The sequence below is a fragment of the Falco naumanni genome, chromosome Z, assembly GCF_017639655.2.
Source record: "Falco naumanni isolate bFalNau1 chromosome Z, bFalNau1.pat, whole genome shotgun sequence".
Lineage (NCBI taxonomy): Eukaryota > Metazoa > Chordata > Aves > Falconiformes > Falconidae > Falco > Falco naumanni.
The window spans coordinates 40,873,110-40,899,296 of record NC_054080.1 but is presented as its reverse complement, the minus strand read 5'-3'; the positions used below and the strand labels follow the sequence as shown (position 1 = coordinate 40,899,296).

General features: G+C 38.8%; 1 protein-coding gene across 1 annotated transcript; it reads right to left on the bottom strand.

The window, feature by feature from the left end:
* Positions 1-213: 213 nt before the first annotated feature.
* On the bottom strand, positions 214-26,038 carry HSD17B3 (hydroxysteroid 17-beta dehydrogenase 3). The gene is made up of 11 exons (XM_040580823.1): positions 23,251-26,038; positions 21,914-21,960; positions 15,513-15,588; positions 8,783-8,890; positions 7,942-8,009; positions 6,723-6,758; positions 4,539-4,573; positions 3,416-3,497; positions 1,722-1,787; positions 1,267-1,416; positions 214-585 (listed from the first exon to the last, which is right to left on the bottom strand). The coding sequence occupies exons 1-11, from the start codon at positions 23,402-23,404 to the stop codon at positions 475-477; spliced, it is 933 nt and encodes a 310-aa protein (XP_040436757.1). The 5' UTR covers positions 23,405-26,038; the 3' UTR covers positions 214-474.
* Positions 26,039-26,187: the final 149 nt, after the last annotated feature.

The window sequence follows — 26,187 nt, the reverse complement described above, 5'->3', positions numbered from 1 at the left end:
TTTATGGTTGCAGACTTCCAAAGGTCAACTGTGTACTTCACAGCCTGAAAGCTTTCTTTTTTTCTTGTTGCAAATTTCCTTGACTTTTCAGAAGAAATCAAAGACATAAAACAGTCACCGAAAGCATCAAAATACACTAAGAACAAGTTTGGAAATAAAGAAAATTGTTGGTTTATTCATAAACATCAAATAAGCGTAAATATTTTTGGCCTCCAAGCTTATATTAAAACAGTAACAAATTTCTTAGAACCTATCTAGGGCCCACCAGAGCCACTGGAACAGCTCTAGCAAATGTTATGGTCTTTGAAAAGAGACAACAATTAATTTACTTAATAGATTCATTGGATCAAATCATTTATGACTTCACAAGCTCAAACTGATTTGATTCCTTCTAAATTCACACACACATGGAGACACAGTAAAATGCATCTTGCTGGGGTTTCCCATTGCACATCTTCCAGAAAAATGACTCTGTTAGGAGTTCCTCCACCTCTTCTTTAGATAACTGCTAAATGCATGCAGGACTGCTTCTTGAAGTCTGTCGCTGTGGAATACCCACAAAGGGATGAACTGCAGGACACATGCCTTCAGAATAATCAAGCAAAAATAATACAAAGGCAAAGGGTTATAGAAACCTCCTGAAGGAATTTAACTGAATGCTCAGAAAGGTCACAGAAAACAGTAACTATGAAAGCTTTTACTTTATACTTTCCGTTTGTGTGTTTCTCTTAGAGGGAAATGCTCATTCCTCTTAGTTTTCAGCAAATCTGTTCTTCCCTATACTTTCATTTAATGCTTATCATTAACAGCTGTCATGTATGAATATTTATTCTGTTAGCTTGGTATCCTAAAGAAATTATGTTTATGTGATAGCACAGTTTGTTCTTACGTCCTTCCCTTTCCCCACTAACAACTTTTGACTTTGCAGGCCAATGTCTGTAAAGGAGTAGGGGTCTCAGAAATATTCCTAATAGGGTCATGAAAAACAGGCAGCTAGAGAAAGGCTAAAGATTAACCAGATATCAAACTTAGCTCAGCTCAGGACCAAAAGTAGAGAAAGCCACACTGTGCTGCTACCTCTATGCTGTGCTTATATACTCCTTTCTTCATAGTTTACTGGTGCCATATTAGCCTTAACTACCTATTCACTGTTTCTCATGTGATGTCCAACCTTAAGGTCTCTGAAATCAGTCGAAACAACCTGCTGAGCTCAGACAGCCTTGGTTCAGCCTTGGGTACCCATTTACATATATCAAATTCAATTACCAGCATTTCGTGGGCTAAACATCCAAAAATCTCGTTTCCAAAGGTGACATAATCCAGTGACTCGCTAACAAATTCTTCTGCTGTCTTTGTAATAAGATTGGGTTTTTGGTACATTGTCATTGGAGTGGAAACACCATAAGGAGTCACTACCTAAAATAAGAAATCAGCATAACAATGTAATGTCATCTAACATTTACATAAGACCATTCACTCTTCAGAATCCCACAGCATCTGACAAATTATAACGTATTTGCAGTGGACTAAGGCACTATGCAGAACAGGTAATGGTATTACAGTGGAATAAGGAAAAAAGCTGCATATAAGGAGGAGACAGAGTTTTGACAGGGTCACCCAACAATTCACAAAGGATGGCTACACTATACAGATCTAGGCATCTCAGATATTCTTGAAGAATTTGTTAAAATGAAGGCAAATATGGCAAGATACAACATCACCTGTATGATAATTCCCTTTGCCTTATACTCTGCTTGTAGTGCTTTGGAGAACGTGCTTATGAAAGCCTACAATAAAACAAAACAAAATAACATTAGCATAGGGAACTAAGTACTTTTATATATGCTTACAAGTATGTGCGAACAGTTCCTTAACAAAAATGGCCAAGCATCATACAACCTAAGGCACAGTGTGGTGGTGAAAAATACAGAACTGAAATCTTCAAGACAGTTTCTGCTGGTGCACATGAGTAATGGCAAGACTGACTCTATGTGCACCAGAAAAGATGAAGCCTGGCATTGGCCGAAGCCAGACATGAAACAAGTGCTACTGCAGATTGGATTGAAAGCTTTGTCACCTTTACAAAAGTGCAGAAATATAAATACCTGAGTTCCATTTATTCTAGCTATTGTTTCTTGTGGCTGTCATCTCTTACTGACACCTACCCTCCCAGTTCAACACTTACACTTCTGTTTCTCTTGCAATAAAAAGGGGAGCAAAATATAACTCATAATTTTAGTGTATACCTATTAGCATAGCCTACAAATACAATTTTCAAAGTCAGGTATTTGGAATTCTGGGGGGGGCTTTGTAGCTTCAACTGTTAAAGTGTATCTAAGTTTTTCTCTACACCAATGAAGAGTAAGCATACACTAACTTCTTTGTGTAGAAGTTTCTTTTAAGACTGAGTTTAGGATTTAGATCTTTGAGAAATATTCAGAAGCTTGACCACATTGGATGACTCCTCTGTAATTAGAAATATAGAAGTCCTTCTAAGAAGAAAAAATGACAGTGTTTCAAAGCAATCATTTGACAGGTCTTACAATTTAAACACCAACAGTGTTGTGATATTGCATGAAACATCAATATGCTGCCAAGTAAAATAGTCTCCTTTCAGGGCATTGCAAAAGAAAGTCCATTTAAAAAGAAAGGTACAAGATACCCAAGAATTAAAAAGTCAAAACAATACAATCAATGTACCATATCATTTTGAAATAATATTAACTGAACTTTTTCAAGGAACTAAAATTGTCTGCGTTTTTTTGTAGTTCAAGTTTTGAGTAATGAGAAACATTAAAAAGAGAAAAAGGAAATGGAAAACTGGACTTTCTTACCAGAAATAACTAGCTTTTTCTTACCAAGCTGAACTTTAGCTATGTTCAAGAAAATGTTGTTGGAATTCTTCATTTGAAGCAAACCTGAGCTGAGCAAGTTGCTTCTGGAGTTTCAGTAAAAATCACTCACTCCTCATTTTTATGAACTCTGGGATTTAAATTCAGAGCAAAATTTTCAAGTGAAATCTATGAAGTCAGGCAACTCACCACACACCTACCAGGAATTTTATTATTGGTTCCATAAGCAAAATCTAGAACTTCTGTGCATCTACAGTTTTGAGTAAACCGGCTAAGCCAGCCTAGTTACAGTCATCACTTCCTGGAATGAGGAGAGATTGTGAGCACTGGTATCATACTATTTAATCAAAGGCAAAAATGTTCCAATGATCAGACACACCTTCAGCTGGATTTTGTTTGCATGGCTTCATTGATTCTTAGTTCTCAGACAGTGCTAATTTGTGTTCATTATTTCAGTGGAGCAACACTGAATTATGTCCTGAAAACCTGGCCCTGTATTGCTGATACAAACTCTGGTAAACACCTGATGGGGATTTCTTTATAACTCAATGTGAAAGACTTACCTTAGAAGCTGAGTACATTGTGTATAATGGACAAGGGAAAGTACCCAGACCAGAAGATAGATTCAGAATAAGACCCTTCTGTCTGAAATTTAATTTAAACAGTTACATTCAGTTTGCATTTGACAGTATTAAAGTAAAAACCTGCACAAGTGGAAAACAACTTTTTTCCCCCAGAAGGCATAACTCTTCTATTATACCGTAAACTACACTTTCAAAAGACCCAGCTTTTATGGTTTAGTTAGGTGTAATTAAGTCTAAACCAGCTAGGAATAATATCATAAGTGAAATCCAAATGCCCAGTGCAATCAGAACGATGGGAACATTGTACATACTATTATAAATTTAACAGAGCAAAAAATGCCATCAGAGGAAAGATTTTATGCTTCTAAGTAATTGGTAGGTCCCCTTTGCTCATTAGCCAGCACATTCTTTTTCCTGCTTCATGCTTCCCTCTTCACAGCTCCCTGTACAGATCACTAAAAACAATTCATTCAGCGACAACCAGGAAAAAAACCAAACCAAACAATTAAACAGTAGGAGTTTATTTTGTTGGCAAAAGAAAAAGCATGCCCTGGCCTCTAAAATGCAGTAGTTAACAATGGTTTCTAGAAACTCTCATCTGAAGATGTTAGCTGCTGGTTTAAGAACCCGCGTCTAAAATACACACTGTATTAAAAGGAGAAAAGGGATCCTTAATTGCATAGCTGAATTAATCTCTCTGATGTAGCGTAGGTATTTCCAGAGCTTGAAAAGTATTATTCCAAGCACACCTACCACTCTTAGAACTAAGAATACAACAATATATTCAAATGCCTTTTCTTGCCTAATGGCATCACATGCCATTTTGGTTTTGTAACATCTGCATTTTTTACTGGGCACAGACCTATGTTTTATATTTTCTGTCCTGTTCTACAGTTGACTGACAATTTGTGGCAGTTCCTATCACTCATTCACACAGCACTAACAGCTGTGCTGTTATCAACAACACAACACAACACAAACCAACAACTGATGGACATACTGTGAAGTGCAGAACTTAATAATGAAAAAGCATAGCTAACATTGAATAAACTCAAGGTAGCAGCTAAAAGGTATTGGAAGTTCTAGAAAAAATTATTTTTACCTTAGCTCCATTTGTTTCAAAATTATTTTTGTCATCTGTAAGACAAGTATGTTAAGAATTATATCAATTCTCCCTCTTTCTGATGGCATTTTTCAATTGATTTTGTTTTATTCACAAGATTTTCCACTTGCTCAAGCCCCAGCCATATGTATACCATTCAAACAGCTAAAATGTGGCACATTCAAAGTTTTGGAAAACACTTTAGAAATGCTAATGGCCTGCAAATCATCCGAATAGTCAAAAAAATCTGAAGGTTAGCCTTCTAAGCAGTGAAAGTCTTACACTTATCCAAAGCTTTTCAACAGTTTCTGAATTTTGTAATTCTTCAATACTGAACCATAACTGGAAGGAGAAAGTCAGCCTCATAGTGGTTGTGCATTTTCACTTTTGGCTCTACCTGGATCGGAAATAGCAGAAAATCATGAAAAGACATCCTTTTTTCTGCTATCGAAAAGAGTTTTCGTATGTTTTTTAATGCTAATTGTAATGACCCATTCTAATCTTAACAATAGACTTCATCACACTTGTGATTTTTAAAGTGCAATTAAATCCATTTTCAGGCAAGAAATCTGCTTCTGTTTGTTTTATTTGAAGAGTATTATTGATAGCAAGCCTAAGTTCCTAGGGAATTCATAGTCATACTACTGACACTTCATAAAAACACACCTACTGTATGAATCTTCTCAGGATAAGAGTGTGACCTAACCTGTAAAGGGCAGTAATGAAAAGTAATGCAAATGATCATCAGCTAAATTCAATCCTTGTTAATTCCTTGTTTTTTCAGTAGTGTCATTGTGCATAACAGGATAGTAGGACCAGGATGGAGTTCACAGGTTTTGTTTTCAGAAAGGATAACACATAACATTTCAGAAAGGTCGTATCAGCTTGGGGGAAGGGGAATTTCCAAGTGAAGTGGAAAACATGGGGAAAGGTCCTACTTTTGCAGTGCTGAAAATCCCACTGCATCTGTGACAGCCAGGAATACCCAGAGCTCAGGCATCCCACTGCAAGAAGTGGTGAGCAGGAATCAAGGCAGGGAGGAGGGAAAAAAAACCAAACAGATTTAAAGATGATGTGGAGCTAACCATGAGGAATGATGGTCAGAAGCATGAGTTCTTTGTGTTTTGGAGGAAGGTGAAGGTCCATGAAAGGCTGGAAAGGACACAGTTGCAGCAGTGGGGGAAAGGAATCACCAGGTCCTGGTGAAGCAGAAGAGGTTGATTCTGAGGTAGGTGTAAGGTGGGAAATGAATGATAAAGTGAGAACCCTTTTGTATCCAGACTGAAAGGGTACAAAATATTTGCCGTTTTCGTGAGGCATACATACATACAGTATTCAGACATTGCAGGTATTTCTGGGTTTTTTGGATGTACAAATACAAAAAAACCTAGGAGCAGAAAGGTCACCTAACTACTTTATGGAAGAATTTGTTTCTATTGACTGATATTACATGATTTGTTATCTGAAGCCATGAAGCAGCAGTACAAATTTGGGATGTAAAGTTTGCTAGAGAAAGAAAGATGAACATCTGTTGATAGTTTTCATGTCATGTTCAGAAAGACATTAGCCAAAGTTGAGATGAACTACAAAGCTCTTGTTGTGCTCTTGTTCATGTTAACACGCTGCTTGCAAACAGCAAAGCCATACAAAACCCCATCAGAGGCAGAAAGCATCCAATACTAACTATTCTTGTAAGAGAAGAGGCTAACCAAAATTAGCACCAAGAGGTAACAGTACAGAACTGGGAGTCAGCTCCTCAAGTTTCTGTCCTGCACTGATACAAAAAGATTTTTGCAGAACAGAATTGTGAACAAAAAAATGCAAGTACAGTACAAAAAGTCAAACAGCAGATCTTCCTATTTTGAAGATCTTTATGCTGAAATAAATCTCTAAATGCTAAAACAAACATGTTTTTGCAAAATGTTTCAACTGCAGTGTAACAATGTGTCTCAAACAAGCAACTGTGTTAAAACATTTCCAGTCAGCTCTCATCAAAATATTTCACAGGCAGTAGAAACAGGTGGGGTCCTTAAAATCATGCTGACATTCCTGATTAAATTTACTATGTGATGATAAATTAAACGAAAATACACAGGAAAGCTAGTTGGTCACTCCTTTGTGGGACTGATTTTTTTCCAATAAAATACATTACCGATGTAATATAGATGTGAGCGTGTCACATACCTTTGTAACAGAAATAATGTTACAGTTCACAAGGTTCTGCAGAAAGCAAGAAAACAGTTAAGTTCATACTTCAGAGAGTTTGTAGCTTATCTAGGTAACAAAGCTAGCAATTTCAACCTGAAAGCTTTCTACCAAGGCTGTTGCTCTTAGAGCTGCTTAGCTTGTCTCAAATTGTCACTGACTGTGCCTAGGATGTGGGACACTCAAAGGCAGGTAAGCCCTGATTAATTTCATTTTAAACATGGCATTCCAGTCTGCTATGCATCCCTTTAATTCTGTGCCCTCTGTTTTTGCCCAGCTACATCGTTGCACACGGCAAAACCTGGAAGCCTGTGTCCAGGTGTGATGGCACCAGCAAACCAAGCTGGATGCACACAGACAACAAATTTCAGAGGTGCCAGGCAGAGACTGAGCAGCTTTCAGTGGCAGAGGTAGACTATCTGTGCTGCAAAAGCACTGCCATGTAGATATCCTCCCAAGACCAGTAAGCAAACGCAAGTTGCAGCAGCAACAGGCGTACCATCTTATGGCTGCAGCTATGAAGGAAAGAGCCTTGTTGGGGATCTCTGATTTGTAATAGATGAGGATACATAGACTGAATGGATCCTGAGACAGGTGCCAGCAAGAAATACACTTAGAAATTCTGGGTTTTCATTGGCTAATACTGTAGAGGTAAATAATAATAGGGTCTTGAAAAACTTGATCACATCCTTAATCCTGTCAAACTATTCCAAGTGTGCAAATGAATTCCCCTGCAAAAGTAAACTCTGTTTAAATGAGGTTTCTCTTTTCTTTTTCTTTTTTTTTTTTCTTTTTTTTTTTTTTCCCACATACATAAGCAATGCTATTCCAAAGAAAGTAAGTTTTTATAATAACAAGAACTCAACACTTCAGCTGCGGCCGGACCCCATTGCATTACAGGTGAGCAGTGAGCCAGAGGAGCTAGTGATCCCTGCTACAACCAGGTCAGCTCCACACTCCCCTCTGTCACTGGGTGCTTGCTGCAGTTTAGCTGAAATCTATCATTCTTTTCCTCTTGCAAGCTCTTCTGAGCATTACAAAAAATCAAAATATGCACCTTCAAGCCTGGTTCTTTTCCCACTTAACTGAACAGTTCAATATGTGCTGACTGTAGCAGGGGCAGAATTTTTCCCATGTTGAATGGAATTACAGTTCCTCGTTGTTATATTGAAAGTAGAAACCCACAGAGCAATCCTACCTCATCTACGTCTGGTCCATTAAGGAAACGGCACGGAAGAGGATTATGAAGCATTCCAACATTGTTAACTAATCAAAGGAAATATAATGATAAGAACCAAATCTGGACAAAGGGCATAGTTCAGCTAGTTAAACAAAGGGCTCCTCATCAAGTTCCAGAAGCTTTTGAGCTGTATATGAAGAGAAATTTCTTTAGCATGGAGTCTTGTTCTCACTGAATTCATTGATACTGATCAGTGACAACTTCAGAAAACACAAAAATAGTCTGTAGCTACAGTTTGGAGGTTTGTTTGTGTTTTGTTTTTGTTGTTTCATTTGTTTCACTATTAAAGCACGATTTAAAAAAAAAAAAAAGCAACCAAAAAAACCCCCCAAAAAACAACAAACAAACAAACAAAAAAAAAAACCACCACCAAAAAAACTTCCCAGAAAAACATGTTTTCATTGTTGCTGTGTAGAACGTGAAAATCAGTGTTAGCCACGGGCTCGTTTTAGTTTGAATGTAAGCATCGCACACAGCTGTGAAAAACCAATAGTGAAAATTAATACCTTGATGCTAAATAGGGAAGAAGTTATCCCACAAGCTGGATGCTGCTTGTAAAGCAGCAGAAGAGGTTTCATGGTAAAGAAATTGATGTACAAAGAAACAGGAAGCCTTTGGAGAATCCTAATTCATTTTTAAGACTTGTTCATGGTAAGTAATGCTCAAATGCATTAGGCAGCTGTATGCTCGGTTTTAAGTGTTGGCTAACAAGTTGTTATGACACATCATTCAAACAGGTCTCTGTTTACTACACTGCACTCATAAAATACTATTCAATTAACAGAACTAAATGACTCACCCAGAACACCAATATCCAAGCCTTGCAGACTTTTTTCAATGTTCTCATATATGGAATTTTTAGTGAAATCAGCTTGTACAACCTTCACTTTTTTACCTGTGGCCTGCTCTGTAATTTAAAAGAAAAAAATAGAAAAAATCTTTGCACCTATTCAGAGAAAGAGAACTGTAATTAAGTAATAACAGAAATGATCAGATATCTCATTTAGTAATGTCTGCTGTACAGTAAGCTATTGTTTCAACTTTCTTGGTTTAAGAAACATTACACCACAAGTAAAACAATCCCACTGTACCCAGCTGGTTTCAGGGAAATAGCCTGGCAAATATAGGATAAACTTATGCCCTGTCATCAGTGAGTTTCCTCCCAAAACCTAAACACCATTTGGTCCTTCAGTAAGAAAAAAACCCCAGAAATAAATAACACAGGACTCCTTCCCCTGGTTATCATAATATTTACAACTGAATGTTAGAGAAGCAAATGTCAGTGCCATATCCTCTACATTAGCACAGTTTTGCAGAATGGGTGAAGTGTTTTCATGTATAAGATGAACATTTTAATAAGCAGAGCTTATCATTTTACATCAAAGGAAGGCAAAACAGGACTGGATGTCATGCAGTATTTTCTGCATTATTTTCAGAAAATTTCTCTCCTGTTTTGAAATTGGCACTCCTGTAGACTGAACCTTCCCCAGGATTTTGCAGGACTAAAAGACATTTTACACAGGGTATAGCTTAAATTTTACAAGGTCACACAGAAGGGCACAGAAGGGAAAGGGAAATGTGTGTGATTTTTCCACTGTCACTGCTATGCAGGAGCAGAGCCCAGCTATACATTGCCATTTTTCTCAGCAGTTGATTTACTGCTGTTCATATTTTCAGTGAAGTTTCATGAGGAAAAGAGGTAGAGTCTCTTACTTACTAATTTTTAAAGGCAAGGTTCTCCTTTAAAGGCACCCAGTAAGGTCTTTTCTAACTAGATGTTCACATTGTAAATTCTTGCTACTAAACCTGCTTTCAAGTTTTATGGCCAACCTGAAATCCAGATGAAGTTCACTGAAAATGCAACAGGCAAAACTTGGAAATGTCAACAGACAATTGGATTGCAGATTTGCTGCAAGTGGCAGGAATTCAGGTGCACTCAGATAGCAGAAAGTCTGCTTTGGGTGGTGTTTGGGGAACTGTCTTTGCTTGTTTGGAGCCTCATTTTACCATACAGGCAATAGAGAGCATTGCCATGGATAGGAATCAGACTCACTGATTTCTACCCAAAGATCTTGCTTCATCCCTTGGTACACGTTCATAATTTAGGAAGAGGCCTTGCACCAGCTCCCACAGGAGAGCAAGGCTGGCAGAAAGCTGGGTTTGGGTCCAGTGGGCTAGTTTGCAACAAAACAGAGCCTCTCTTTGCTGGAGGATGAAAGCTGTTCGCTCCTGATTTTTCCTCCTTGTCCCCGATATGCTGCAAGTCTCAAACACCTTATACTACTCAAATAATGCAAGCAGTCTGAGGAAACAGCAGACACTCGGACTCCAGATCTGAAATGCGGGCTGCATCTTGTGTGCAATTTTAGAGGACATCTGTCTCCATGACAGAAGAAAGGAGGAAGGAGTGCCCTTTTTCTTGCCCTTTCCAAGCTGTGGTTGTATGCATGAACGAGACAAAACACCCTTTGAACCTTCAACCTATAAAAGCAACTCTAGTGGCAAATGACCCCCTCGTGGTCCCAGGCTGGGGGAATGGTACAACTATAAAGAAAAGGACATTGTAAGTGTAAATGCAGCAAGTGGGAAAGAACAGAGCAACAGCTGGAGCAGACACCTACAGTGACCTTCTGATTGAAGAGCTCTATAAACAAAATGAGATGGTCTTAAAAAGTGTAGTGATGTTGTGGCCATCTTTCTGGCGGGCAATCAGAAGGGCAGCCAAAACTAAAGCAACATAAAAATGCAGATCAAACGAACCATTTGGACTTCCTCTGCATCCCCTTGTCTGTACAGAACTGTACTGCCGCAACCAGCACTGTCAGCCAACAAACAAGTACTCCAGATGGCTTTCCTCTGTCTCATTTAAGAATAAAACAATTTATTAAGAAACGATAAAACTATCGTGCTGATAAATGAATTATCCAGGGATAGCTCTTCAGAAAATGATAACAATTCTGCAAAGGACAGAGCCAGAAAATAATTTCTAATGCTTCTTATGTCTGTCCCTCTCTGTGATAAAGATTTATGATAGTCTTTGAAGACACAAGCCATTCCAACTCTTCTTAAAAGTCCTAAGCGTGTCAGAAGCAAAAAGCCTAGGTTTTCAAACACCAGAACAGGTTATTGTCTTTTTTACAAATGAAGAGGAAACAAATTTAAGGAAAATTAAAAAAATTAACGGCATTGTTTAATCCAATGTGTTATCAAATATATCATTAAGGAGGATACATCTTACTCCTTCTAACTTCAGGCCATTTGGGAATCCCACTTGTCAAATAGGATAATGTGCTACCTTTTGACATTCACCAAGAAAAGAATAAATCAGGATGAAGCATGAAGTTGGTTAGAGCATGCGGTCTGCCAGAAAATCTCCCTTTCTATTTAGAGTTATGAAGACCTTCTGAAAACCTGAGGTAGCAAAATGAATGCCCCAGTGACACAAGAACTGGTCTTTGTAGAAAGAGGAGACACTTTTGAAGTACTACAGCAAAATTTGAATATGAAGAGAGAAGCATTCAGGCTAAGACGGCATTCATTACTCAGTGTAAATCTGCAGAGGAGAGCAAAATGAGAAGTTATTTTAACAACAGAAAGAGGGTAAAAAAGATTTAAGACTGAAGAGAAATACAAAAGTTCTGTCGGGTTATAGAGCACAACTTCTGGCTACATTTCGAATATCTTTTTTACAAATGTATTTCCCCAGAAGTAAAAGATAACTCAGATTTAGAGAGAACAGGAAAATACAGAAGAAATATAAAAATATGAGGGTTAAAAAAAGAAATTAAACAGATGACAGAAGAGACCACAGAACACAAACTCAGTTGGGGGGTGGGGGGAGTGGGGGCGGAACTAAACGTGGGAATAACTACTAGTTACTAGAGCACTCACAAAATCTGTCCAGGCCCTCAGTTGCTCTGTTACATAGTGGCACATACTGGGAAAACATTCTTGAGCAGCAACATTTTACCTCAAAAGATCAGCAAGACACAATAGGCATTTTTAACAGCCTTTGAGGGTGAAGGAAGGATGTGCCAATTAAGTTGTTTTATGCTGCTCAGTGATCTCAGCTTGTTACCTGCTTAGCTCTTGGAGCAGGATGGATGAGAGGAAGAGGATCACAGCAGATTAGAAACAACCTGTAGCGAGGAGGACAGCTAAAAGAATTAGTATCTTTACAGGTCTTAGCGGGAGCAAGGAACATTTGGTTCCCGACCATGTGGGGTGATTTGCTTATTCACTGCTTTGTTCTATATTAACAGGCATAATTTCAGGAGGGAGAGGTGGATAAACTACTTCCTGCATCACAAAGCCCAAATTCATTAACCTCATGAACAGCTAGTCTAAACTCATACAGCTGTCTTTTCTACAGCTTTCTGAGGATCACACAATTTATGTTTCCTTAAATACAGATGTTTCTCCTAAAAAAAAAAAAAAAAAGAAAGAAAAAAAAAAGAAAAAACCAAACCTACAACAAAAAAAACCACCAGCACCAAACAAACAAACAAACAAACAAAAAAACCCAAAACAAAACCCACAAAGAAACCCAACCAAACCCCCAAAACCCCAACCACCTTTGATGTAAATGATTTTTATGTCTTACAGAGATGGCTTTTTTAGTTTGTTTGACATTAACAGCCAAACAGTACAGCACATGGTCATATAAATGGATCCTAAGGTATAACTTTTCAATCAGGACCTAGCTCTCTGCCTGTACAGCTTGCTTAGGAAATGTAGGCAGAAGAAATATGAAAAGGAGTGTAGTCAGTAATAATTTCTAATCTCCTGGTATTATGGTTTGATCAATGTTTCACAACCACAGTACTAAATGTATTAAATGAGCAGTAATACCTGGTGTAACAGTCCTCTCTGTCTGCCCTCTATGAGACTTATTTTGCTATCTTTTATCTCATTCAAAAAGAGCTTTCCAGTTGAGTGGATGGAAAACTGTCTTCCAATTCCAGCACTTCTTTACAGAAATGTTTTTCTTACTGTAGATTTCTGCTTGGTCCAGCTCTGAGAGCTGTTTTCAGGCACACCTGTAGCACATAGGACTTGGAAAGCCAAACACTGAGATCTCTGAAATTACCCACAGGTTAAGGCTCTTTTAATTTATATTATTCATTATCCAAACTGAATGTGACAGTATGACTTGGCAAGTAATATCAGTTTGAAAAGGGAGGCAAGTCTTTTAATTACGGTGTGCGACTGGTTGCAAAGAGATTCACAGTGTAGCTGTTAAGAAAAAGGAATCAAGAGTGCCTGTTCTGCAACAAATTTAAATAACTTACAACAAACTCTTTCTCTCTCTCTGTGCCTTAATCTGCTTGCATGTTAGTTCAGGATAATGACAGCTGCTCAGAGTGAGACACTGCTTGTTTAAATGGTTTAGAAAGAACAAGTGAGTTAGAAAATTTAGAAAAACAGTACAATCATTATCATTAAATTTCCACTTCATTTTTGGTTTCCGTTGTTTATTTACTCACATAACATAGCTATAACATTTTTTCCTTCCCAATGACTGCTTAGCTTAATTACAGTAAAGCCCGAGTCTGCAAATTGGAATCAGTGGAACATTTCCAAAGTTTTAACATAAGCTCACACCCAGAGCTCCCTGCTGATTTTAGTGGCCTCCAGGTCAGATACTCTATGCTTTTCATCACTATATGTTCCTCCCTTTCCTTTTGTTTGTGCCATCTACTTGTTGTTATGTACTCATTTCCAACCTGACACAATAAATAACAGATGAGTCACTCTGGGCTTCAGCCAAAACCCACAGAAAACAATGGAAAGATCTCACTGGGATTTCCCAACAATTTCAGCAAGCTTTGGGGAAGACTCTTTAAGCCCACAACCCAGCTGAACATAGTGCAGAAACCTGATCAGTGCAGCCACCTGATCAGCGCAGCCTGAGCTCCTGGGGTCACACCACCCACATCCCTACCTCTTGGATTGCACGGATAACACTGCTGCAGTCAGTGAGGCTTCCTCATGTGAGAAAAGTCATGGGTTGCTTTTGCACCAGGTATAGCAGTGTTTGCAGGGTAAGCTATCTCAGCAGTACCTTGCAGTTCATGTCAAGTCCTTCGCTACATGCTGCTACACAATTCAGCACAGTATGGCCTCAATTAGGAAGGTGGCCAGGGGATGGCCTTATAGTAAATCACAGTGCAGAGGAATTTACAGTATATCATCTTTCCAGCCCTCTACCACTTTTTTCTTTACTAAGCTATGTTACTCTCAGGAATCTTATTGGTTTTGTTCTTTGCTTCTGATTATAACTTACAATGCAAAGAAACTATACAAAAACTTTAGCCTTTTTTCTTCAGTTTTCTATTGTAATTCTTCAGCATTTAGCTGCAAAGAAATGCAACAATGACACCAGAGCTGACCTGATTCCCACAGAAATTATTTTTCTGTGGCTGTTTACTTTAAGGGGGCTGGTGTAGGCCATAGACACATTGGTCTCATGGATACAAGTGCTTATAGAGACTATTCAGGGAGTTGGTGCATTCCTCCTCTGATATCTCTTGCTTCTCAAGGCAAAACAAGTCTATTCCTGGCAAAAAAAGGGAGGGAAACAGGACAGAAAATTTCAGGGTTCAATCCTTGATTTTGGTAGCTGCAGGTTCAGAAGTTACAGGGGTTTTCACCCACTTCAAGTCTGCCATGTCCTTGAGAGCTGTACTGCTCGCTTTGCAGGTTAAGTATCCTGGACCTGATACTCTGTTGGAGGCAGCTGCTAAGCCTGCTTAAAAGCAAGTCTTTCTGAGAGGTGTAGTCTTGGAGAGACACATGCTTAAAACAAGAACCTGTGAATCAAGGAATATGGTGGATAGAAGCCATATATAGAAAAAGAGACAGTGCGAAGATTAACCTTGATTAGAGCAATCTTTAAAGTTAACAGAGGATATAAACTCATTAAACTCCTAAAGAAAATCTAACCCTCAATCTTAAGGTATTTAGACAAGCCATTCCCCAGGGTGAATGCCTAATTTCCTTTGAAGAAAAGAAAGGGAACATTAATTCTAAAGACAAGACTGCCAAACTGCTTTATCAGAAGCCAAATGTAACTTGAAAACCTTAAAAAAACCAACCAACCATCCACACCAAACCAGGTACCTTGACTACGTTTTTACTCCCTCTTTTGTTATGTTTCAAGAATCTTCTTTTCCCAAGCATAAACTGTCTCATAGATCCTTCTAACAGCTCCAGTACTACAGCTCCTTTGCCTGTATTCACAGATTTTAAGGGCGGGTGAAGCCAGTAAAGAACCACATTCACTTTTTTTATCAAACCCATTGCTGTTTGAATGATAGTATTTATTTTTAAAGCGATCCATGACTAGGAGGGTTCAAGCAACACAGTAATACCAAAAAATATTTGTAATATTGGAGCAATACCTGGGGCTATATCTGTAGCAATATCTGGGCCCTACCGCACCAGACACTGTACCAAGGGAAGAAACCTCCAGATCCCTTCAAAGCCAGCCTGCTAGACAGGAAAATAAGTTTGAGAGAAACGCTTACCAACTTCAGAGGCTACTCTCTGCAGTTTTTCAAGAGTTCTGCTTATCATAACTATATTTAATCCACGTTTTGCCAGCTGCAAGAGAGGAATATAAAAGTTGTTAGAAAACAGTATGGTGACAAGAATCCTTCAATTTTTTTTCCAGTTTTGCAATAAAAGTAATCATGGATTTTTTTAATTGCTTTCATTCACCTGTCACCTGCCTAATGGGTAAACAACAGATATTAAAACCAGGCCAAACAATAATCAGTCTTCTAACAGTCTTCCAAAATATCTTCTTCACCGTATAATCTTGGATCTTTACAAGAAAAACACACTGGACAACAATCAAACCCCAATAATATGAACAAAAATAAATAATCTGAGCCGATTTCAAATGAATGAAAGTCTGCAGGGAGTGAAAGCAACATGACATTTCCCAGAAACACTTGTTTTTTTCTACGTGGATTTTGGAGGCCAAGTATGTTGATGACTTCCTAGTCATTTCACAACATCATCTTCCACTCTCACATTGTTTTTTATCCTGAGGAAGTAGATCAAGCATATTGAATTGAAGACTCAGGAGTTTGAAAGGATTTGGATTTTATTCATACTTTTTAAATAGAAATAAAATATGATGCAGGTCAGATGGATAAGTTTCTGGGTTTTTTTTCATTAGATGTAAACTAAGGGGAAAAAAAAAGAAGGAGCCAAGGAAAAAAGGTGAATGCATAGGTCCATGCGTAAAAATTCAAAATACAGTCACACAAATATGTATACACAATGATGCTGGCAATAGTTGAAGTTTATAGCTGCAAACCCTATTTAACACAGTGGTCTTTTTATAGTCATTTTGCTATTACCATCTGCAGAACAAATGCAGAACTAATAGAGAATCGTTTTCTCCTGCTTTCCTGAGGCCTCCCATTCCCACCAGTTGAAGAGTTTTAGGCAAAGCCTGAGAGAAACACAGCCCCAGCTTTTGAAACTAAGTTATTAACAAGTGGAGGCTAAAAGATTTGTGTGCGTAAAGAAAGGAAAGATAAAGCTGAAACTAGAAAAACGCCTGTAAGAACAAGGAGAAAGAGAGCTAAATTAGCACAAAAGATAAAGCCAATGTCATCTGAAAGTACCAGCTTTGCTTAGAAGAAGAAGAAACTAACCAGTGAAGGTCACACACTGAAGACCCATTCATTTCCACAGCTGACTCCCTGCAACGCTTTCTCCTTAAACCTGTTTGCAGGAAAGTTTGTCCTGTTGGGCTCTTCTGAAACAATGCAGAGAATGTTAAGGAATAAGGACTTTTGTTCAAAAATTCAGTACAGGGGGAAGGCTGCCTATTAAATGCACCAGCCACAACCATTTGCATTTTCAGCACAAAGACTACACTCACAATTCTGTGCTGTTGGAGACCCTCTAACATAATTGACTAGTGCTCCAAAGAGACCTGCACAGACTTAGAAGCTCAGGAGTTTCGAAAGCTTGTTTTAAGGGCTCTATTTGAAGTTCTCAGGAAGAGAGCTCTAATTGCCTACATACTGTCAGATTTCCCTTTGCCCACAGTGAACTTGACTCAAGCTGTTCCCAATTGCAGTCATGGTCTCTGTTTCCATGGTCACTTGCTCCTTTCTGCCACTCGGGGGTGTTCGAATGGGGATTATTTTAATTTTTGTGCCTTCAGACCCAAGGCCAAATACCAGCCATGTCATATATAAAATAAAAACAAAGTTCTAAAAGTTATATTCCACTGGGCTCCTCACTATTGCCTCAGCTATGTCTGTATTTCATTTGGTAGAAAAATCACTCCTACAGCCTAAGTAAGAAATCACTCCTGTTGCTAAGATTGCGCTGTACTTCAGCTAAAAGCACATTTGTGGACATCAAAAACTGTCAAAATTTTAACAAATTTTAAATTGTTAACCATCAAGTGAGAGGATTCTCCCTTGCTGCTGTATACCAGACTAACCAGAGGTATTAAGGCTGTAAGCAGCCATTTCTCAAGGCAAAAGAGGCTACGCACCTGACTACTCTTTTTTGCTTCCTCACCCACACAGAAAATGTGCATCCTTTTCAGAAACACGTTTCACAGGACGTTGTAACTAGCACGAGATTCAAATGCAACCTCAAGCAAACAAAAACAACTGTGCTTAGAAAAGAATTTTCTGGTCATCCACAGGAAAGGTTATCAGGTTTAACACTACCACATTTCAAATAAGAGTAACTTTTAGTGTAGATGTCTTTAGCACAAAGCATCTTCTGAACATACAAAAGTTTTGACGTTTAGAAGATGGTATCTCCCCTCACCGTTAAGAACCTGGCTCCCGGCACTGTGTAACGTGAACCTTCCTGCGTTAGGAAATCGTGACTCCCAGTGGCAAAGGACTAGAATGCTCCTGAACCTCAGTTTGCCAAAATGTAAGATCATTATTACTGACTCCAGCCGTAACGAATTATGATAACATAGCATTTACAAATGGGGCTAATAATGAAGAAGGATCAAGCAGGATCTGCATTCTGGAATCTCACAAACTCATTGTTCAAAAGTTTAAATCTACATTAAAGTAATATAAAGTCACTCTGCATTTTCTAGTGTGTTTTTGCAGCTCAGTTCAAGGTGAATTTTTAAACAATAAAGCTTCATGGAAGGCAAGACATGGGTTTTAGATTCAAAACATGCATGTAACTACTACAGCCCCAATTTGGTTATACTCTACATGGATCACCAGGTGTAAAAATGATATGTAATAATTTAAAATCCCTAATAATGCTTTATGGAATCTGAACTGAGAGATTCTTCTCTCTTCTCCAAGATTGTACTGATATGGCCTCAGTGCTTCACCCCTTTTCTTTCCTTGCCTGGGGTTCAGACCTGTAGGGTCTCTATGATTCAAATTTTTCAATTCTTTTTAAGGGTCCAGCAGAGCAAGGCTGAGGCAACAGGGCAGAAGGATTCTGCAATCTTCCTGCTAGCTCTGCACCTGTGCAATGCACAGAGAATAACAGTATTTCCAGGAATATACCCAAGGTCAAGTGGAGAAATTAAGAATACGTTTGCAACTGGACCAGGAGAACTCAGATCATATTTAGCTTGTATTAAACTGCTGGTAATACTACACACAATTTCAGGAAATGAAATAAAGGTTTAAGATCTGAGAACTGTTGTATTAAAAAATGAATGCACTGCCTGTCTCAAAATGGTCTGCTGAAACATTGATTAAACACAAATCCTGGCCTGACTTATAAAAGACTTTTGAACTACTAACAATAACAAAAATGCTGACCACGTAAGCCGCCAACATCCTGCTTGTGCCCTGACATCACATGAGAAGTGTGCAGAGGCTAAACCATAAACCTCAGAGTATGGCATGGCCTTGTCCATAAATCCAGCATGTTTGAGGTGCTAAGTCAGTAACAGATACTAAAGCATATCTGTAGTTATTACATCGGAAAAACAGAACAAACGAGACTGCACTTGTACCTGAAATGCTAACACCTGAGTAGAGATGTGACACCCTGGCAGCATGCTCATAGTTGACTTGGTTTTGTTCCTTGTTGTAAGTCCAGTGAGTCTAAACCCCATCAGCCCAAGAATTAATGGACAAAATCTGACAGAAACCTGGCTTTTGGAGTAAGTATAGCAAATGAGATCCAAAATCCCAGTTCTCTTGATATGACAGCAGTCAGTTAAAAGGTCAGGGTCTTTACACTCAAGAAGGCCAGTCCTTCAAAATCACCCTGATGTGCTAGAAATACAGGTGGAGCCATTATGGAAGCCTGGACTTCCATGTAGAAGAGTCAGGTTCTATGTGTGGGCTTGCCTCTCAATACAAGCTCAGGAAACTAAAGGGACAATAATTTGCTTTGAAAAGTTTGGCATCAATGAAGTAGTGTTCTGGGACCTTACAGCTGCTCGGCTCTTCCCACAGCCCCAGCCAGCTCTCTAGCTATAAACCTTGGAAACAGGGTACTGAGCCGCTAAATATTGTGATCTTTGCCTGGATCTGTCTGGTGGGTTTTACCCAATGAACCACCTACTGGGATTACTGTAGAGGAATGAAGGCAGTGGGTTGATTGGCATTGATGGTGTGCAGCTGTGGCCTTGCCTCAGCAGCAGTGGGTTGATTGATATGGATGATGTGCAGCTGTAGCTCGTTCCACAAAGTAGTTAAATAGCCCTGAGGATTGTGGGATGGGGGGGTCCTGATGAGGAGGAGCAATGTGATCTGACCTCTGGAGGAAGGAGACACAGCACAGACAGTAGAATCTGACCAATGGTAAAGCCTTGTTGGTGCTTACTAGTTTGTTTGTGCTGCAACTGGATTACCACGTAAAATGCCAAACAGAGAAAGCCACATCATACTAATCTTCCAAAACATAAGAACTGGTCTCCTGTACCATGTACTACCAACAAATGTGAAGCTCTTATACTAGTTGTGAATTGTTACCAGCCCGTGCCTGAGCTCAGGATGTCAGAAAGAAATTCATTACTTGGTGTCAGAGCTCAGACTCCAGAAGAACAGATACTGTGGCCATCAAACAAGGCTTGCCTTCACATTGGCCCATAACACCAGAGGAACCTACACCAGAACATCAGAGAATTTTACATCCCCACATCAGACCAGCAAGACAGCAGTGCCGAGCCAGAAACTCCAAAGGCACACAGATACTAAAACAGCAGGGTCAGATTTATTTATTCACAAGCTACACACAAGTGTGTGCTTCAAAATCAGCCAGCAAGATGATGTGCCAGAGCTATGAGCTCACGGGGTGTGAGCTTGGGATCTGCCCCACAGAGCAGTAGCTGAGTACAGCTTCAATCAAAGGGATGACCTGGGAAGGAAGGTACCTCTCAGCATGGATAAAGATGTCTCTCAGTCATCCCGCAAAAGCCAAAAATAATGAACAAATGTTCCACAAAATCTAGCCAGTCCCAGCCAAGCTTTTTTTTGAAAGCCCATGGTAGTTATTTTTCTCTCATGGTATAAACCAGCCATTCACGTGCTGTAGCTGATCTTTTAAATGGGATTTATTCTTGTATAACCCATACAAGGAGGCAGAACAAGGATGGAGGTGCTGATCTAGACATTCACAGGTTGCTGCAGCCTTCACATGGGTAAGTATCACCAGCCACACACACAGTCAGTTCAGCAAGCTGCATGTACAGGTAACTACACCCCAAGGTGTGGGTTAAACAAATGTTTAAGCATTTCTGACAGTTCCTCTCCCTGTCTTCATTCCATCCCATTCCCTCCAGACCTATGTATTCACCAGACCCTTCCCATTCGATCATCACTACAGCAACTCAGTCAGTAGATAGAAGGCAACTTTTCCCCTTCTACCCCACAGGAGAGCTTGTGATCTTTATCACAACTATGCCAAATGCTAAACTGTAATACCTGGTATTTCTCTTCATGCTTCCCATTCAATACACTTGGAAAAGTAGCTATTGTATTGCCATTCCCATTAATGAAAATAATGAGGTAGATGCTTAAACAATGGATACACTTAGAAAGACTGGCTTAAAAATCCTGTAAACTAATTCAAAAGGCAACACATTTTCCTGTCTTGTGAGATATATTTTATAAGGTATGAGCAGAAGGCATCACATCTAATCTCTTGCATATTACAGGCTGCTAATTTTCACCTGGTCACTTCAGCTCTGAAGACAACTCATATTTCATTGCTGTTCAGCTTCTAGAAAGGGAGACAGTTTTGAATGAAGGTACCAAAGAGAAAATCTACTGCTCAGTCACTACCACTAATGGAGACGCTGGTACAAGATAGGACAAGGCCACCCTGCCTTCAGTGTTGATTAGCACAGGTAAATAGAAAGGGGCTGCTGCAGTGACTCTGCACACCAGCAGCTACAAGGACAGCATGAGGTCCCCCCTCCTGCAAGCCTTCTAGAGCCACTGATTCTTAATAATCCATTAGGTTTCCTTATAATTTCCATAGTAGTTTATATTAATTTACACAGATTTCTCCTTTATTTGTTGTTTCAGATATATCTTCCAAAATGTGTTTGCAAGTGTAAAGGCTATAAAATTACATTTTGTACCTTAATGCTGCATCACCTCACTGAAAGTCAAAGAGCAGATTAGCTGCAAAACTGGGAAAAAAAGGACACCTTAGGACAATTCCTACCCTGGACATTTAATGTGAAATCTCCTGGGTTACTGATTTTATTTCCTTGATCTGGTGAGACCATTGAGGCATGAATAACTTTTCTCTGAAATGCAGCACCAGTTTCCTTTCAGAACCTGATTAATGCTATTATGTGCATACAGGTGAGAAGGATTAACACCATGTTTGTCAGTGGCTTTGAATCCTAGAATAATTTTACTAACTTGCAGAGACTGATGAAGAGGTAGCAACAGCCATTTGTTTAAAACAAACTTAAGGTGTAAGTAATCTATCTTACCTCAAAGGAATATGCTTTTCCAAGCCCATCTCCTGCTCCTGTGACCACTGGAGAAGGTAGAAAGAATAATAAGATTACATTTGGAACTTTGTTTTAGTTTATTCTTTCTTGAATTCTTTAATCTTTGTCATCTGTGTTTCTTGAACTTTACAACCTGAATGCTTCTACTGAAGTACAGAATCAATCTCCTTAAAAATTTCCCTGTGATTTTTACATCTTTTTTGTTACTCCATTTAGCACTTTTTGTCTTCAAAGCAAATCCCTCCCTGCAATAACCTATCTGACACAGTAGGTTGTTACTACTCTCATTTTCAATGGAGTCAACAACAAGCAACAAGTCAACTGCCTAAGCAGGCAACAAATCTCCCAACCTTCAGTGAAAATAAGGATTTTACACAGAAAGCTCCACATGCTGCTCCTTACCTCTTGCACAGAATGAGGTCCTTGCCTCACTTAAATCAAAATGAGACCTACGTATTGCTTCTGCAGCAGCTGGTATTCAGGCAGGTCTTTTGCACAGGGGTGGATTTAATTTTTTATTAATCCACTGTGAGATGTGCTTATTAAACACATATTCAATCCAGTCACATGAAGTCTCTAATGTGGGGGAAAGGAATGAAGCACAAGCGTTCAGTTCAGGTCCCTTCTTAACAAAATGCGACCATCAGTGACATCTGTAGCCCAGGAACTCAGAAACTGTAGTACCTGTTCATTCTTCACACTGATAGTAACAAGCTTAAGAAAAACATCAGTGCTAAGTAGGAAGAAGGTGTTTGTTAAACATTTTCTGTTATTTTACGAGAATGTGTAATATCTTTTAAAAAGTACTGCCAAATTGCAGCCTTTGAAGTTTTTAGGCTGGAGTAGATATACCATTAAGGACAGGTCACCAATTCAGAAAAAGCACACTGCAGCAATGTCACCAGGAACAAAGAGAAGTTGCTTTGAAAAGTAGAGACCATATGCTAGACATAAACTAGTTATTTCACATATCAGGAAACTGAGGATATAGGCAATGCTATTAAAACTAAAGCATTTGCAATAGAGAAAAAACACAAGTAGGAATGGGGAGAGAATTCACATCTACACACCAGGTGTGTGAGCTATTACCAGTTTGACTATTTTTCTGTTCTCCTCAAGTAGGCAAAAACTTCAGGCTCATAAACCTGAAGTTACCAAGAGAAAATAAAAAGAGATTAAGCAAACCACACCTAGTAGAAGCTGTGTTTTGTTCTGAAGGGACAGGGTAAGGAAATGCAAGGAAAACTGCTCCTGATTAGTAATGTAACAATACACCACTCAGTTACAGGAAGAAGAAGGTGAAAAGTTTCCTTTACCTGCCCATTCTCCCAGCGACTGAAAGAAAGTCTGAGACAAAGCACTCCAGATACGTGGGAAAACATATTTCATAAATCTGATGCATTTTACCAGAGTACAGAAACAGATCAGACCCCCAATAAGAGTGAATAGCCAATCCTGGAACACTTCCATGGCAGGCAAAGACAGTGAGCTAGTGTGAATCAGTTGCTCTCTCCGCGGGAAATGCCTCTTTCCAGCACACTGCTAGTCTCCAAGTACTGGCAAAGAAGTGAGAAGTCTAATCAAACCACGTGATTTTGTTTTACCAAGGAATGTCCAGAGTTTATATTAGAGTAACATCTCTACACCAAGATTTGTAAATTACTGGAAAAACCCAAACTAGACAGTGATTTCTGGTGCTTGCTTTAGAGGAAAGGTTTCACCTCCTTTCTGGAAACTACCCAAGAACAATAACAACCACAAAAAAAAAAAATTGTCATTGTTTAGGATTCATAGAGATTAAAGATGGGTCTAAATCAAAACACTGGAAAAGAATACGCCAAACCTTGGTGATAGCATGCATCAGCGCTACTGCTTACAGTGAAGTGTTAAACTCTAGCCCAGATATTTCCAGTTCGTACCAAAAACAGAAGAATAGATTTCTGTACCAATTCAAAGACAAAATAATAAAAGGTTACTAAAGTCGCCTGATTTTTTTCTATACAGAGAAAGCAGTATTATATAACTTTTCACAGAGCTTTCTGAAAAAGAGGTTAACATTATTATGCCCATTTTATAAATGCCGCAATTTATGGCACGAACAAGTAGAGCAATCTATTAAAAAGGGAATAGGACTTTCATCTTTTCTAAACAAAGTATATTTGAATTAGTATTAAAGTCAAGGGCATGTTTCAAAATCTGAAGGGGAAAAAATGCTTACAAGAATAGTTTCTCACTGCAAGACAGATTAAATCAATGAAATTCAGACTTCAAGTGATTAAAAAAAATTTTAAAGTTAACCCATGGAATTTCTCAGGGAAGGCACAGAAACAACCTTTACTCTTCTTTGTAGTGGCAATTTGAAACACTACCCGTCTTTCAGAAATCAGTTTAAACTTGAGAAGAGCAACACTGACTCTTACACACACACTTAGGATAAGGTAAAATAAAATTTAACTATGTACTTTAATGATATTCTTCCACATTTAACACAAGTCATTTCTAAACTTCTGACACCCCGAAATCTCCAACTGAAAAGCAGTAATATATGTCGTGTAATGCTACTGACACCTTCAGCCAGAAAACCATGACAGCAGATGCATTAGAGTAAAGATCACATCTGAATCACAGGAAATGTACACTAACCTATCTGTAACAATAAGACATAAAAATCATTACCATCTTAGCTTAACAACAACTCAGTTTCCTCACATATAAGCCCCCTTAAAATTTCACCTTGTTTTACCCATAAGTAAGGCCAGTCAAACCAAAGAAGGTCTGAATATTACATTTCCAAAAATATTTACAATCAACCATAAATTCCCCAAAGAAACACTGTTGAAAGAATACTTAGAATTTTAAGAAGTTGCACTGTGTTTTTCATATGCAACAATAATGCCAAATACCTCCTATAAATGGAAGAGGGAAAAAAAATCACTTCTATTTGATGATGGTGTCAATATGCAAACTTCCAGTCTTCTCTTTTGCACTTTCAGCTCTGCCTGTGCTCCCTTGCCATTTTCTTTTACAGAGGCTGGCAACAAGTCTGACATATGCCTACAGTACTTCATGGGCCTAGTATCTGTAAATCAGGCTAAGATATTGAGAGGAAAAATAGTAAATTCTTTTGAATGTGAAGAATTGTTCATTCAGGCCAGTCTAAGTTCTTTTCCTGAGGTATTGCTTCTCTGACTTTCATGGTAATCACTGCAAGAACTTTATACATTGCATGGGTTGTAAGTTTCTTTGGGTGGCCACTGTACTTTTTCCTCTCTTCATCTCACTCCATTACAGCTAGTCCACCGCTAAGTAATCCCTTTAAAATCAGAGCATGGATAGATCAACGTACAGTACAATATTGATTTCCAGTCCAGTTACTGTTTTTAAGTTTCTTTGCATGTTCCCTTGTAAATACACCTTGACACCTGTAGAACTTAAAAGTTTTAAATTTAAAAATTAAAAATCTTAAAAATATTTTAAAAATTAAAAAAAAAATGAAAATATTGGACTGAATTCTGAAAATTGAGTTTTGTAGCTAGCAGCAAGGCACTTCTGTGAGGGTATGCAACTTCCATAGGTCAATCCAGTATTTCCTAAAATGAGCCCACTTACTAACTCTTTTGTTTCTAAGGACTGTTTTCTCTAACCACTTTTACTGTTTTTTCAAAAGAAGAAAATGAACTTCACAGAGCAAATAAGTCATCTAGTTTTACAACTGTTTTAATATTTCTAATATGAAATCTGTAGAAAAGTAAGGTTAGGACTCCTGACATTTATCTTAAGAGAAGTCAGTTTTAAATTACTACCTTAATTACTGAAAGACCCAATTATTGCGGTTGTGAATGACATAGTGTGGCCAGCAGGGCTAGGGAAGCAATTGCCCCTCTGTACTGGTGCCCTTGCAAGGCACTGGTGAGGCAACACCTCAAATGCTGTGTTCGGTTTTGGGCCCCTCACTGCAAGTAAGACATTGAGGTGCTGGAGCTTGTCCAGAGAGGCAAAAATGCTGGTGAAGGATTTAGAGAACAACTCCTATGAGGAGTGGCTGAGGGAACTGGAGTTGTTTAGTCTGGACAAAAGGAGGCTCAGGGGAGACCTTATTGCTCCCTAACATCTACCTGAAAGGAGGTTGCACGCAGCTGGGTGTTGGTCTCTTTTCCCAAGTAACAAGATACAGGACAAGAGGAAATTACCTGAAGTTGCACCAGGGGAGGTTTAAATTGGGCATTTCTTCACTGAAAGGGTGGTCAAGCACT

Excerpts from the sequence above, each read along its gene's own strand:
- HSD17B3 (XM_040580823.1), bottom strand. The coding sequence starts at position 23,404 with ATGGAAGTGTTCCAGGATTGGCTATTCACTCTTATTGGGGGTCTGATC. Across the intron at positions 3,498-4,538 it reads TTGAAACAAATGGAGCTAAG|ACAGAAGGGTCTTATTCTGA; the intron begins GTAAAAATAATT and ends ATTAAATTTCAG. Across the intron at positions 586-1,266 it reads GTTTAGCCCACGAAATGCTG|GCATGTGTCCTGCAGTTCAT; the intron begins GTAATTGAATTT and ends ATTATTCTGAAG.